This window comes from Falco punctatus, assembly GCF_963210335.1.
Source record: "Falco punctatus genome assembly, chromosome: 4".
In the NCBI taxonomy this organism is placed as follows: domain Eukaryota; kingdom Metazoa; phylum Chordata; class Aves; order Falconiformes; family Falconidae; genus Falco; species Falco punctatus.
Window position 1 is genome coordinate 29,185,939 of NC_137583.1, and position 15,402 is coordinate 29,201,340.

The 15,402-nt window shown below is 40.1% G+C and overlaps 1 protein-coding gene across 4 annotated transcripts in view; it reads left to right on the forward strand.

Moving 5' to 3' along the window:
* SMURF1 (SMAD specific E3 ubiquitin protein ligase 1) overlaps positions 1-15,402 on the forward strand; it is a 51,195-nt gene that overhangs the window by 31,369 nt on the left and 4,424 nt on the right. Inside the window, exons 2-17 of one of the 4 annotated variants that reach the window (XM_080383875.1) lie at positions 6-44; positions 711-819; positions 1,426-1,559; positions 1,681-1,746; positions 2,621-2,696; positions 3,058-3,311; positions 4,102-4,186; positions 6,487-6,633; positions 7,893-8,097; positions 8,349-8,452; positions 10,133-10,247; positions 11,220-11,398; positions 12,205-12,342; positions 12,673-12,793; positions 14,281-14,482; positions 15,306-15,381. In XM_080383875.1, the coding sequence (XP_080240001.1) occupies positions 6-44; positions 711-819; positions 1,426-1,559; positions 1,681-1,746; positions 2,621-2,696; positions 3,058-3,311; positions 4,102-4,186; positions 6,487-6,633; positions 7,893-8,097; positions 8,349-8,452; positions 10,133-10,247; positions 11,220-11,398; positions 12,205-12,342; positions 12,673-12,793; positions 14,281-14,482; positions 15,306-15,381 (2,050 nt within the window). Of the gene's footprint in view, positions 1-5; positions 45-710; positions 820-1,425; positions 1,560-1,680; positions 1,747-2,620; positions 2,697-3,057; positions 3,312-4,101; positions 4,187-6,486; positions 6,634-7,892; positions 8,098-8,348; positions 8,453-10,132; positions 10,248-11,219; positions 11,399-12,204; positions 12,343-12,672; positions 12,794-14,280; positions 14,483-15,296; positions 15,382-15,402 lie in introns of all 4 variants that reach the window. The other 3 variants (XM_080383874.1, XM_080383877.1, XM_080383876.1) reach the window with 3 other exon arrangements.

The window sequence follows — 15,402 nt, forward strand, 5'->3', positions numbered from 1 at the left end:
TGCAGTATTATGTGCCAAGAATCTTGCAAAGAAAGATTTCTTCAGTAAGTATGCCCTAATTCTGTAACTTTCTATTCTTGATTAATCAGATTTATTTGTAGATTATGCATTACTGTTGTGACTCATCTATGTATGTCATTTGTTCTGTGGTTTCATTGGTGCAGCAACATTGCATTGCTACATGAGTACACGTTACCCTGAATTGTATTTAGATAGATTGTGTAGACTCCAGTAGGGTTGTAAAGACCAAGGACTCACAAATTCTAATTGAAAGTCTGGCTGATGAGACTGCAACCTGCTTGCAGTCTCACAGTTCTGTGTCGGGGGGGTACCAAGAGCATCCATCTCAGGGTGGCTCTGTTTGTAAAGGATGCGAGTGAAATATCCCAGTGCTGCAGTCTTGATACTGTATTAAGGACTGAATAAAAATGACTGCTTATCAGTATGCATGAGTCACTTAAGCACATTTAAATTAAGCACATTTAACCTTGTGTTTTCTAAAAGCTTTCACAATTTTTGGCAGATATAAATCTGTACAACAGAAGTTATCTAATGATGAAATCAGTTCTCTATTCTGGATTTCCTACAATAGTTTTAGGATAATGGTAACTTTCTTTTTTTGGGGGGGAAGCAGAGGCTCACAAAAGTATTATATTGGAAGAAACAAAACAAAAAGTACTGTGCTTAATAGCATCTTTTTGCTTCCACAGGACTTCCTGACCCATTTGCAAAAATAGTTGTTGATGGGTCAGGTCAGTGCCATTCAACTGACACTGTGAAGAACACATTGGACCCCAAATGGAACCAGCATTACGATCTGTGAGTTGTTTGTAAGGTCATAAGTAAACAATATTCCAGAGATTTCCTAGTAATTGGAATGCAAGGGTTGACACTAACTTCATTTTGTGTTAGCATGAAGAGTCACATTTGCTGAGGAGGACTGGTTTTTTTGCAACAAGAAACTACCTGTTAATAAAAGAGTGGTACTTTGCTTTTAGGTGTTTGAATTTGGAAATATTTGTGTGTCACGTACACAGCGTAACTGCTTAGAGTAAGCTCTACTGAGCGCTGCAGTCCAGCTTTTACAGAACATTGTTCTGTTGTAGTGATCTGTTTCCTTCAAATTATTAGAAACATAAACTTTGAAGTTTTGTATGTTAATCAACTTGTTGCATAGCTTTTAATGAGGCTGTCTGTACTTAAATTCATGTTGCAGCAATATCAATTTAACATGCTGTGTGAAATCATAGTGCAGTAATTCATTAATAACACCATTTCAGACTTAAGCACTTCTGTATTTATAATAAAGAAGCATGACCGATGTACTAAAATGTATTAAAATTTGTACCAAATAAAGCATAAATTCTGCAGAGTGAAGAGAGGTTATTTTTTCTAAAGTAACTCTTATAATACATATTTTTCTAGGTATGTTGGGAAGACAGATTCCATAACCATCAGTGTATGGAACCACAAAAAAATCCACAAGAAACAGGGAGCTGGCTTCCTGGGGTGTGTCCGACTCCTCTCCAACGCCATCAGCAGGCTAAAAGATACTGGATGTAAGAACAATTCCGACCTGGCACAATCAAGAACCTTCCATGCTTTGTATCTGAGTAGTGAATAGTAGTCCCACCCACCCCTCCCCAGTGTTTTGTTGATCTTTCCAATTCTTATTTGCAGACCAGCGTTTGGATCTATGCAAACTAAATCCCACAGATACCGATGCTGTACGAGGCCAAATAGTGGGTAAGAATACTCTTAGCTAAACTTTCACCTTCCTGGGTAAATATACTGTATGGACAAATGTTGTATTAAAAGAGAAACGTGTAGTCATTGTTGCTTCTGTACCTTTTCTGTGTTGTTTCTTCTGACTTTAATGGGATTAAATTACGTAACCTGAAAATATTTGTTGTACTGCTATGTGGGAGTTTGTTTTCTATCAGTTGATAATGGAAAACAAAAAGAGGGAATGCACCTGGTGAGGTCCCTAATGCAGCTCTGGGAGGGTGAATGCTGCTGTGAAACCTTGCATTTGGGCCAAGGTGACGGGCAAAGGGAATCTTACGTGGAAAAGAGGATCTGGAGGAGTTACAAGAAATTCTGCAAATTGCTGGTTTAATACCTTTGGCTCACATGTAACTCATTTGCAAATTTCAGTGAGGCAGTGCTAGTTTTATGGTTAATTTACCACCCCCACCCCCCTTTTGCTGCCCCCCACCCAGCCCAAGCTTTTCATTGATACAGAAATACTTGGCAAATGCCAAATTCTCACCGTAACGATGACATCTAGTGGTGAGTATTTTTTTCCCAGTTTACTTTTCCGGATCCTCATGGAACACAGATGTAGAACTTGACGTGTTTGGTATTTACAGAAAGAGACTCAGCTTAAGTTTTGAGGGGGTGATACCTATGGTTTCTCGTCTCCCTTTTTGGAAAACCAGTGATGCTTTAGGGTTGTAGAAGTAGTTTTGGTAAGTGGTGTGCTCTCATGTGTAGGATATACCTTTCCTTAATATTTTAACCTGTATAAATGTGAGTTGTTTGGCTTTATGTTGTTGGTTTTTTTTAAAGGGAACAGTTGTTCTTTTATTATTAACTTGTGTTTGGTTTCTTATTTCAGTCAGTTTACAGACACGGGACAGAATAGGCACAGGAGGTTCTGTAGTAGACTGTAGAGGGCTTTTGGAGAATGAAGGGTAAGGATTGTTTTCTTTACTCTTAATTAGAAAAATGGTTTATATGTGGAAAGAATGTAATTAACACTAGGAAAACTAAACGTCAGTGTGACTGAGATATTTTCTGGGAATATGTGTCGGGTAGTAAGGTTAGAGCTGGATACTTGCTTAAAGAAAGTAAGCTAAACTGGGTAGGACTTGATAGTTTTTGTTACCTGTGCTTCTGGCACTTTTGGTGCCAGAAAATTGAGAAATTTGGGGTATAAAAACATTAAGAAAGTGACATATCTTGCATTAAAAGTTGCAGTACTTGAAGTAATGGGGAGAGAGAGAGAAACAGTTATTTCTACATTCACTTCTCTTGTGATGGAAACTCTTGAAGTTTCCCCATTTTCAGAACGGTTTATGAAGACTCCGGACCGGGAAGGCCGCTGAGCTGTTTTATGGAAGAACCAGCACCATATACAGACACTACGGGGGCTGCTGGCGGAGGTAACTGTCGCTTCGTAGAGTCCCCCAGTCAAGATCAGAGGCTTCAGACACAGCGACTTCGGACTCCTGAAGTCAGAGGTCATGTACAGACACCTCAGAACAGACCGCATGGTCACCAGTCGCCTGACCTACCAGAAGGCTACGGTAAGAGTTTTCCAGAACTATATAATAGAAGGTTTTTTTCAGAAGACTTCAGAGAAAAAATCTCCCATTTTGATATATAGATGCAGCTTACCTGTTAGGACATGCAGTATCCACGTGCATCTAATGGTCTGCGTTTTGGAAAAGGAATTAAGCAGTGCAGATGGGAATTTGAGATTGGCTAATTAGCAGTTGGCTATGCCAGGATACACTGAGGGGTTGATGGTAAATTAAACATGAGGTTGTGGTATGATGCTGTTACAGAAAATTCACTGCTAATCTTGGCTGTGTATCCAGGGAGAACAAATGTAAAGAGATCTTTAAAGTAGAGCAGTAATGCTATTTTTTCCTTCCCCCTTGGCATGTTGTGTAGGTTTGAGCCCACATTTGAGAAAAGATCAGGAAAATAGAAAAGCAACAAAGCAGCCAGTAGTACAGAAGATTAGGGAGGATAAGATTAAGCATAATTTAAATCTTGGAAAAGAGCACGCCAAATCTAGGAGTAAAGAACTCTAGTTTGGGGATTTGGGTTGTCTCAAAAATCTAAAAATAAAAATACAAACTCAAACACATTGGTGCATGGCTTGCGAGTTGCAAAAAGAACGTTGGAAAGTGTAGTCAAAGTGAATTTGTGAAGGACAAAACAGTCCGTGCTGCAAGAGCTCAGGGGGATGGCTGAAGTACTTTCTCCTCGATCTGACAGAAAGATAATAGTCTAACGGCTTTAAATAAACTGTTTATTCAGACTTTTTCAGATTTGTAATTTAGAATAATCTTTCTTTCTTTTTCATAGAACAAAGAACAACAGTACAGGGACAGGTTTATTTTTTGCACACACAGACTGGAGTTAGCACATGGCACGACCCTAGGATACCAAGGTATGTAATTACAGTTACAGTCAGGGGGGTTTGGTGTTTGTGTCCATGACAGTAAGCCGAACCTTTAAGAGCAAAAATCTGTGAAATGGCCTGCTAAACTTAAAGGGAGAGCTACAAGCAGAGGAGTAATTCTGGATGTTTCTAGTTACCTTTTCACTAAACTGCTCTTTCTGAAGGAAAGCATTATCTTGTGAATTATGTAAAACAAAAGGGGAAAAAAATATGTAGCCCTTCAGGAATTCCCATTTTCTTCCTAAAATGTCAACATCACTTTTGTTTTTTGGTGAAGCGACAGATTTCTGAATGTTACCTAATTTTTTTTTTTACTTTGTGTGAAAACAGTTTGGACTGCAAATTGAAGAAAACGGTGACTGCTTTCTTAAAGCCCTTGTTTATTGAGCATTTCACCTGTAACTTTGTTTCTGATAGAGCTCACTTACATAAAACTGAAGCAGAGATTACTTCTCATCTTTAAACTTGAAGTGGTGGGGGTTTTATGCTTTGGACCAATGATTTGCAGCTAGAAAATTTGAATCATCCACATGATTAATGTAGTAAAGCCTCTTTAAACCCTTAACCTGCAGTTAATCCAGGTCTTTGTGACTAAGGTCTGGCGCTCTTCCTTGAGAAGTTCTGAATCTGGGGTGTTTGGCTGGACCACCTGCACACCAGATTCAAGAGCGAAACACAAAGTTTGTAACTTTTCAGCTGCTGCGCAGGCTGGATAATACATGACCGTGGTACAGGATATTAGAAAAATGATATAAATAGCGTAGGCAAAAGTGTTGATAAAACCACAGTACATGGAAGGATATGAAAAATAAAGTTGGGAGAGAGGGAGAAAATATCTGATGGTAGATTAGCTAGTATCACTGGAAGAAGAAATGACAATGCTCATTTGTTCATGTCACTCGTGTCCGGCTTGTGTGCCCAAAGCATTGTCTCCTCTTCAAGTGGTGCTGGCTGGCCTAATGAAAGGTATTGCCGCTTCTCCTGACAAATCTTAGAGCCAGGTTTTCAGGACCAGCAATGTAAGTGGACACGAGTGTCTTGTGAGTCACAGGTCACACTTACTTCAGTTAAAGGTGGCTTTTGTATTGCCAAATTGCAGTGCAAAAACCTAACCTTGGCAGTTAGCATCGATGTAGGTTAAAACTTGATGTAATCAGATCTTTACAGTACTTTCAGATGCCCAGCTGATTGAAACAAATGGTTACAACCATAATCATCTTTAAGGAGCCTAACTAAGGCTTGTCTGTCTGCCTATGTATCCCCTGCTGTCTTACGCTCACTGTGACACTAATGAAGCCTTTGGTGTACAAAGTGTTTCTGCTTTTCTAAAACCTCTCGGTTTACTCATTTATATTGACGTTGCATAGGTAGATTTAGGTAAGGAAGTACATGGAGCGGTGTCTTCAACCCTGGATGACAGATGAATCCGTGCCAGCTGCCTAGAGAATACTTTACTTAACAATGGCTTTTCTGTCTAAAAATAATCTTCAGGTTTCCCTCCTTCCTTTTCTTGCCACTCTTGGTGTTTGCCTTTATTAGGTGGCGGGGGCCCTGAGTGTTTTCATTTTTCTAGGTGTAAATACATCCTATGTATTGTATTTAAACACTACCTGGAAGTGAGCGACTTCCTTTAGCAGCACTTAGAATGATACCCAAAATTTATCTGTGATGAAAGGGATGAATGCATCGGTAAAGCCTTACTCTCAATGATTTATCTGTGAAATAGTTAGGATTCTAACCTTGTCTAATTAAAGAGGTGATTTTTTTTTTTTTTTTTTGGTGACCTTAACATTTGGCTGCTTAGCCTCTTAATTTACTTGGGTGTTTGGAGACAGTGGTTTGTGCAGAGGCCTTTGGTAAATCATTTGGTTTTCTGCATGTGGATCACATTAATGTTAATGGGAATTTTTCTGTGACATTTTTGGTATGAAAAGTCTCTTCCTCCTCCTACAGCCCTGAGAAGCCCTGTCACCACCTAAATGATGATGCTGCATATTGAAGTTACTTCTAAGCTGTATGGCTTTGTTACTTTACCTTTCAAAGTTACCGCCTTTCAAAGACGGGTGTTTTGCTGATTTATCTTGCTATCCGTGTACCATACATACATGGAGAGCTGCACTGCTTCCATTGAGGATTCTGAAAAGGCAGCATTAGAATAGCTATTCTGTCCTTTCTAAGACTTTCATAGCCTAGAATCACCAAATTCATTCCCCCCTCTCCCCTGAATGTAAATTGGTTTCATCTTAACTTCAGAAGTGCTTTAACATTTTGTTTGTTTTTCTCCTTAGAGACCTTAACAGTGTGAATTGTGATGAACTAGGACCTTTGCCTCCAGGTTGGGAAGTTAGAAGTACAGTTTCAGGAAGGATATATTTTGTAGATCATAACAACAGAACCACACAATTCACAGATCCACGACTACATCACATCATGAAGTAAGAACCCTGCCTGATAAATAATTTGTGTCGTTTGGATTCTTAGACCTTTTATTTTTATCTACTTTTAACTACAGTCTAGGAGTCATGAGGGGCTGAAAAACTGCATGATAACGATACTGGGGAACAGATGCAACCAGTGTGCTAGTCAGGGTCCGAGCATTGGTTCTCAGTGCTGGGTTTATCTAAGCTTTTTGCAGGGACTCTTCAAAAATGTGTTTGCTATGCTTTGCAGTCCTCAGGTTTAAGGGAGGGCTGGCTTATTTCTGCACAACACTAGTCTCTTTAAGCTGGTTTGACAAAATTGCCCTAAGCTGTGCTGGAGTGAACACGCAGTTCTGGAATTGCTGGTAGAGGGGCTGCCTGGCAGTTCCACAACAGTTGGCTCCTGCCTGCCTGGATTAACAGTTGTAGCTCTGTGCTAGCTATGGGAGACCTGAACAGGCTTCGTGCTTCCAGAAAACAGGAATATAAAGCCAGCTAGAGTCTGCTCATTTGCTGCTGTGCACAGCCAGTTCAGGTTTAGCAGCATTTAATAAGCTGCAGCTCTGCATCACGCAAAGGCAGCCGAACTGTTATAGTACTGACCCTGGAAGCAGCCTGGTGGTGCTCGTTGTGCCTAAGATCAGACTTTTTCCTGGATCTGAGTTGTCTGTGCTTGAAGCCAGCTGAGGAATCCCTGTACCTAAAAAATAATTGCTCCACAACCCAAATAAAGTACTGATGGATACTGACAGTTGAATGTATGAAGTTGCAACTATTTGGGACAGGTACCTCTTTCTCTTTTGATAAATATAGATACAGTACTTTTACTGTGTCAAGAATCCCCAGCCTTATCTTGCATGGAGCTGCAGTAAAATTCATTGCGGTTGTTAGATAGTTGCATTTATAAAGCTGTAGTTTGTTCCATTAGATGTCTCTTTTCATGTTAAACTCTTGAAAGTTGACTCCATATGGGGGTAATACCAAACAAACTTTTTAATTACTGCTCAGTCAGCATTCAGTGATCGTGCTCCACAGCCTTCCAGAATGTATTGCCATATGAAAACTGAGCTGAAAAGTGCTGAAACTCTTTATTGTAAATATCTGTATTTCTTACATCCTTGAATGTAGGGTAATGATGCTATGGAAGTTACCCAGCTGAATACACATTTCACTCCAGGTTCTTCTTAGAGAAGCTTAATCAGTTCTTCCATCATTCTTTTAGATATTCCTTATTGTTATGCTTCTAGAATAAATATTTTACTTTTCTTTCAAAGCCATCAATGCCAGCTAAAAGAGCCGAGCCAGCAGCCTCTGCCAGCTCCAAATGAGGGATCACTAGAAGACGGTGAGGAGTTGCCTGCACAGAGATATGAAAGAGACTTGGTACAAAAGTTGAAAGTTCTTAGACACGAGCTCTCTCTTCAGCAACCTCAGGCTGGTCACTGTCGCATTGAAGTGTCCAGAGAGGAAATATTTGAGGTATTTGACTTTTTTTACTACTAATAGCAGCTTTTGTCACTCGAGTTGAGTAAAACTAATCTTTGCTTATAGCAAGTTTGCTTCAAGAGGGAGGTAGTGAATACCACCCACCAGTTTGCTTCAGATTAGCACTTTTAACAGAATAATATTTTTGGTAGTTGAGCAGCAATCTGTGTATTACAGTAGTGCATCTTAGTAGACTTAATTATAGGAAGGAAATAAAATACCTAATTGTAAAAATACACATATAGGAATCCTACCGTCAGATAATGAAGATGAGACCAAAGGACTTGAAAAAGAGGCTTATGGTGAAATTTCGAGGAGAGGAAGGCCTGGATTATGGAGGAGTAGCAAGGTGAGATTTGGGGGTTTGTCTGACACTTTTTAACTGTTAAATTGTCCTTAAAGTGACCCGTGGCTGATACCACTCCCTTTCAAATTACCTGTTAGTGGTATGCATAAGTTATTTGTTTATAGGCAGTGCTTGTAACTTCGGTCTTCATATCATGGTAGATGGGAAAGTGGAACCATGTGATTTAACAGTTGTCCCACAGCCCTCCTGGTGTTAAAGGCTCATGCTAAATGACTTGGTATGCTTTGTATTTGGGAACATTACTGGAATTAATACCAGATTGACGCGTTTCTGTTTCCCCTCTTCTCCATAGGTACTCTGTTTTCATCACCATTACCCAGTGAGTGTAAAAGGCTTGTTTAGGATAGGCTATTGATCTTACTGGAGAAAGTGCTGATCTCAGCAACAGGCTCCAGTTTCATAAGTGAAAGTGTGATCAGCTCAAACTGTGAGGTCTTTCAAGAAGCATATAGACTCTGAAGTAAAATCCAAATCACAGCAAAGGATTTGTTAAATGCACCTCTCTGATTTCCAGTGAATAGATCGTGAGACGATAGGGGTTCCTTTTTGTTATGCCTCAGCCACATTCAGGAGAGTCCTCTGATCTGTTGGAGCAGGAGTGGAGATGAACTAATTGTAAACTAAAGGCTAAACTTTTAGAGAGGACTTGCCTCCCTTTTAAAAATAGTAGTAATTCCCTGTGGGTTTCATCAGATCTGAAGTTGATTGTAGCATCACCAAAATGCTCATCTTTGCAGTGGCTCAAATGCATTGTGTAAATTCACTGAGCGATTTCTCAAATCCACAAAGGCTGCATCACCCACTTAGATGTCTTTCAGTAACCCATCGCTGGACAAAGGGAAAAAGTTGGAACATTCTGAGCTGCCTTACCCGAGGCAACCTTGAGTGTTGACATCCTGTTGCCCTGATGGCTTTCCTAATTGCCCATTTGTTGCAACAGACTCTTTCAGATCACCATGGCTCCACATCTAAGCATTACATTTGATAGTTCTCTCAGAATATTTTGGACTGGGATGGGTGTCCAAATTTAAGAATAAAGGGGCATTTGTCTGGTGAGTTGGGAGGTCAGAAATAGCTTTAGTTCCATTCCAACCTGGTATGTTACTGAGGTGAGAGAATTTACCTGACCCCTCCTATTTTAATGTGTTTGGTGTCTCTGCCCCTTCTGGCAGCAGAGATTCTGTAGTTATCGAGCATTTGCAGAAAAACAACTTTTCTGAAATCAGCTCAGTCACTGGAGGTCTTTAAACAATAGATTTTTTGACCATTTCTTCATACTGTACAGGTTGCAGAGGAGCCGATCTCTTAGTTTCCAAATACCTGAACTCTGTACAAAGTCAGGATTTTTTTGGAAGCGGGTCTTGTTCAAACTCAATTTGTTGATGGTGTTGTCTAACAGCCTGCTATAGGCTTCTCTAATTGACTTTAGTCCCTTCAGTACTTCCATACTAAAACCAGTCTGCCTGTGAGTGGAGTAAGACACTCTGTGGGTTTTTAAGCATACCTTTTTGGTTTGCAAATGGAAGGCAGTACAAGGTGATCTGAGTTTGAAATGAGCATTTCATAACTGGTGATTCACATTAATTGTGTTGTCTGAAACTTAAGTGGAAGTTGTACCCTTCTAAAATACTTATTTTTTTTCTTTTTTTCCCCGTTGGGCAGAGAATGGTTGTATTTACTGTGCCATGAAATGCTGAATCCTTATTATGGACTCTTCCAGTACTCTACAGATAATATTTACATGCTGCAAATCAATCCAGACTCTTCTATCAATCCTGTAAGTATGAACTTCTGAGCGAGCAACATACCTACTTCAACAGCTGTCCCCTGCAGTTTTTTGTTATAGTTGTTTTTCCATGACAAGAGCGTAAACTGAAAGGTAAAACAGAATAAGAATGTGTTAACAAATCTTATATTGATATAGTGTGAAGCAGAAGGGTTTTGTTCAGAAATTAAAACCTTGATGGAAGAGGTGTCCTTTGATAAATACCTGATTTCTTTGAGGTGCACGGTGATTTTTAGAAGGTGGATGGAGGTGAAATTCATCTTCACTGTGAACGCAGGCGGTTGTGCAGACAGCACTGCATTCTAAGCAGGGTTCACCCCGGCAGTAGGGGTTTATGTGCCTGCCTTGCCCTTTCTTAACAAGCTGCTTTGCTTGCTTTTTTTTTTTCCCCTTACTGGAGGATTTGTATTGATGCAGACCCTGAAAGGAGCAGCAATTCTGTATTAGTACAGGCGAGTTCTTCCTGGCCTGACATTTCCTGACATTTGCTCCGTAAGGTGGGGAAGATGGATTGGCAGAATCTCAGCTGTAGGATTTAGGCCTCAGCATTCAAAAGTCAGTTTATAAGCAACATGAAAGACATGAAGGAAATAAGCACATGGCTTGCTTCCTGAAGAGCAAAAAGATTTTGATGGTTAAAGAAGAAACTAATGTGTTTGGAATCGTCGTATCTTCTTGGATTCTGGAGGTTTTGTGGGGATTTTTTTTCTTCCAAGTTTTGCCCTTTGAGAGGGCTAGAGAACTTGTATCCAATTGATTAATCGGGTAATGCACAGAGACTTGTTTGAGGCATTTAATCATTAAATGCTTGTGATGTTGGTTGCCTTATGAGGAAAAATGGTGGCTCCTCTTGCCCAGAGGGTTGCCGGTGGCTCGCGCGGGTCGCCGGGCTGATGGCGCAGACATAACCACAAGATGTCAGTCTCTGCTGCTGCCTGATTTTTCTCTCCTCTCTCCCTGCAGGACCATTTGTCTTATTTCCATTTTGTGGGTCGGATAATGGGTTTGGCTGTGTTCCATGGACACTATATCAATGGGGGGTTCACGGTTCCATTTTACAAACAGCTTCTGGGGAAGCCCATTCAGCTCTCCGATCTGGAGTCTGTTGACCCAGAATTACACAAAAGTTTAGTCTGGATCTTGTAAGTACAGTATTTATCAATTGTCTCACTGTAGGGAAGGTGGGATAGAGTGGCAATAGCAAGATAATGCTTTACTGAACATGCAAAGATCTTGTCTCAGTGGAGATCTACAAAATTACTAAACTACTGTTTCTATGTCTAAAAGCTCAAGGTACTTGAGGAAAAGTTCTCATTGCACACTCTGTGTTAGCTCTCCTTGCAGCAAAGTAAATACTAAAACATTAAATGTTGCATGGATACAGTAGAATATCACAGCATCAAAATCCAAACTCAGGACAGAGTTCTGAGGGGAAGTACAGCCTTGTTCAAAAGAAAACCGACTTTGGTTAAAATGGAAATAAATGGAAGTAATTTGGATTTCTGTATGCTTGCAGTTCAGGAGAAAATACAACGTTCAGTGTAGCTTTGGGACTCTTCAGCATTTGCATTATCTCAATTTCTTTTCCTAAATGCTGTTTTGAATTTTTTATTTTAAGTTACTGATGTTGTTGAAGTGCTTCACACTGGTATGGACCAGATTAGTGTTGTGTGTATGTATACGTATATGTAGGTGTGGCTTTGTGTATATAGAGTTTTATTCATTACCCTGAGTACTACTAGAATTAGACGGATGACCTACATCTGACCAGGCTCTTCAACATGCATTAAGCGTATGGAAATGGGTGGCTGTGGCAGTGTTCCTCTTGAGGTGTGAAATGCGGATGGCTAGTTACCAGGTGTATCCTGAGGACAAAGTGTTCAAATAAACTGTCAGAATCACCATGGAGAGAAATACTCTGTTTACCCCTCTGTCTTTCCATTGCCAGAGAGAACGATATCACCCCAGTTCTGGACCATACATTTTGTGTGGAACACAATGCTTTTGGGCGGATTTTACAGCACGAGCTCAAACCAAATGGCAGGAATATTCCAGTGACAGAAGAGAACAAGAAAGAATATGTCAGGTACTGCAGAACAAAAATATATCCTGCAAATGTAGTGGAAAGATGATTTTTCTTAATATAGTGAAACTAATGAAATAAGTATTTGGGGAGGAAATACCTGACTTATAAATTACATGAGTGTTTTCATACAACAACAAAATAAGATGCATGAAGATGAAGCTGTGAATTATACGTTCTTTCTTCTGTTGATGGTGCAATAATGAATTCTTTCATAATACAAAATGTGTGTATTAAAGCAAGTTCCTCTGTAAAATGAGAGTTTTCCAGCTCTGCTACAAAAAGCCCAGTCCTATCTAGCTCATCATCCTTGACTGTCTTTACCCCCCACAGGTTGTATGTAAACTGGCGTTTTATGAGAGGAATAGAGGCACAGTTCCTGGCTCTGCAGAAGGGTTTTAATGAACTTATTCCTCAACATCTCCTTAAGCCTTTTGACCAGAAGGAACTTGAGGTATGTATTTTATCCACATAGAATATTGATTTGTAATTTGTTCGATCCACAATCAAGCACCAGTTTTAAAACCAAAACCCCGCAAGCAGACGACAAATAAACCCACAAAACTTATTGCTGTTTATATACCAGAAAGCTATGTATTTGTTTAACAAAACCCTTTTTGGTTTTTTCTGGACATTCTCGAGAGGGCTACTTAAAGACAAATACACCGTGTTGTCTAACTAAGGACTAATGCTGAAAGCAGGTGGTCTGAGCAGGGAGAGAGTACTGCAAGTTTGAGGAATTCTTGGCAAGACCTAATGTGTTATCTACCCCAGAATTTGTTTTCCTCATAACTTTTCATGCATGGCTGGTTTTATATGCACATAAGGCATGGCTTACAGGGACTAAAATAGAAATGTAGGACATATAGTAAAGAAGTTAATTTGTCCTCTCATTTAATCCTGAGGTGCAGAATGCTGCCTCTTAAAATAATTCCTGTTACAGCAATTTTTCTTCTGTTTTTGCCTTTTTTAAAAAAAACGAGGCAACCTGTGGAATATCAACCATTTGTGGTATTGGAAGCACTAGCTTTGTGCTAGTCGTTCGTGCATACTGATTAATCCCATGAAGTTATTGCATTCCATTTACTAGCTGCTTGAAAAGGCAGATTAAAATCCATTAAATATTTCAATACTGTCTGTGTCAGAACAGTCACAACTGTCCTAGTAACGTAAACAAGTGTAAGTGGGTGCTGTCTTGGCATGGAAAGGCAGCTGCTAAATGGTAGCTCTCGGAAATGTGATCATCAATGTGGAATATTATGGGATATTTAGAATATGACACACATTTTGTTTTGGGGGATAGAGTTTTCTCTAAGCCGTTTATTTGCCACTGCCAGGGGAGGCAGTTAGGTTCATGGCCAGCAGTGACTTCCATTTACAGTATTTTGCAACCTGGTGTAATGTGGGAGAGAATTGAAGTAATATGTGCGGTCTGTATCAGAGCCCCTCACAAACGACATCAGAAAACAGATGAAAAGTTTCTGTAGTTTGTTGTGGAACAACAAAAAACCCAGGATGTTACCATAAACCGAGCAGGATTCTGTCGCAGTTGGTACTGGCACCTCTAGGACAAACCTGCATCAGATCAGTGATGTGGGGCGCAGTAGGTGCCCTGCCTTCTTCCAGGAAGAAGATATGCTGTACTTATAAAGATATGCTGTACTCTCCAGGTACCATAGATTTAACAAAGCAGGTCTTCAATGGGCTTCTAGTTCCCTGTGCAAATTCTAGTTCTGGGAAGTGGACCCCTTGACCTCCGTTTTCTTGCCATTACACTAGAGAGATTTACTGCCAGTTCGAAACTGTTCTGAAGCGTTACCTTGCACCAAAAAGGTGCTTCCAGTGGATGAGGAATGCCAGGCTTCGTGTCGGATGTATGTTTTTATAGCTGCAAACCTGAAATGACTCTGAATGTTAAAGCATGTTCTAATCCTTTAATAGCTAATCATAGGAGGCCTGGATAAGATAGACCTGAATGACTGGAAGTCAAACACGCGTCTAAAGCACTGCATGGCAGATAGCAATATTGTGAAGTGGTTCTGGCAAGCGGTGGAAACATTTGATGAAGAAAGAAGGGCAAGGCTGCTGCAGTTTGTGACGGGTTCGACACGTGTCCCGCTTCAAGGTTTCAAGGCTTTACAAGGTGACTGATGTGGAGGCCGAGTTAACCAGTGGTGGGAGAAAGAGATAAAAATCGTGTGGTATTTACTAGCCCCTTGTAAAATATCAGCGTATTACTGGGTAACTCAAGCACTTACAAACTTTAGATCCCAAGAGCCGTTTTACATTTGTCAGCAGCTCTGCTGATGGCGAACACTTTAGCCATTGCTGATAGTGATAGGAGCTGGTAAATCTGTCATCATGAGCGCTTGGACTGGTGTCAATATTAGCTTATCGGTCTCCTACAAAGCTGTGGACTGATGTTAAAATCATAGCGTGCAACCACACCACACTATTATAGAGCTGACCGAACAACTTTTTCACATGAGAATTGTAGTCCCTTCGTCATTTGGCCACAAACCATTAGACTTTAAGAAAAGTTCCTGAAAATCGCAGGTTTTGAAAGGTGGAAGTGTCCTAGACTGTTGTGATTCTCCTGATAACATTCTACCTGTTGGCTGACAGTAAACTGATGTTCAAAATTAAAATACCTAGTTCTGTTTTACAAGGAAAAGCTCCTTGTACTTAAGCCTTTTCATTTTTAAAGGTGCAACTTCGTTAATGTAGAATTTAGCAGCTTTCCAAAATAACTGGTCTGCAAATTAATTGTCATGAATAGTCCTGTCACTTCTGCCATCCCTTCATCAGCTGCACATCTGATCTACAGATCTCGCCTATGACAAACTTGTTTGCAGCTGCAACTGTGATTTGCTCTCCTGCCTTTTTATAAGTAGCAAAATTTGCGTGCGTGAATGATGTTTAGTTGAAGTGCATTAACTAGAATGTCTGTCTGTAAGGTTCTACAGGCGCTGCAGGACCCAGACTGTTTACCATCCATTTAATAGATGCAAACACAGACAACCTTCCAAAAGCCCACACTTGGTAAGATGAAAACATTCTGCA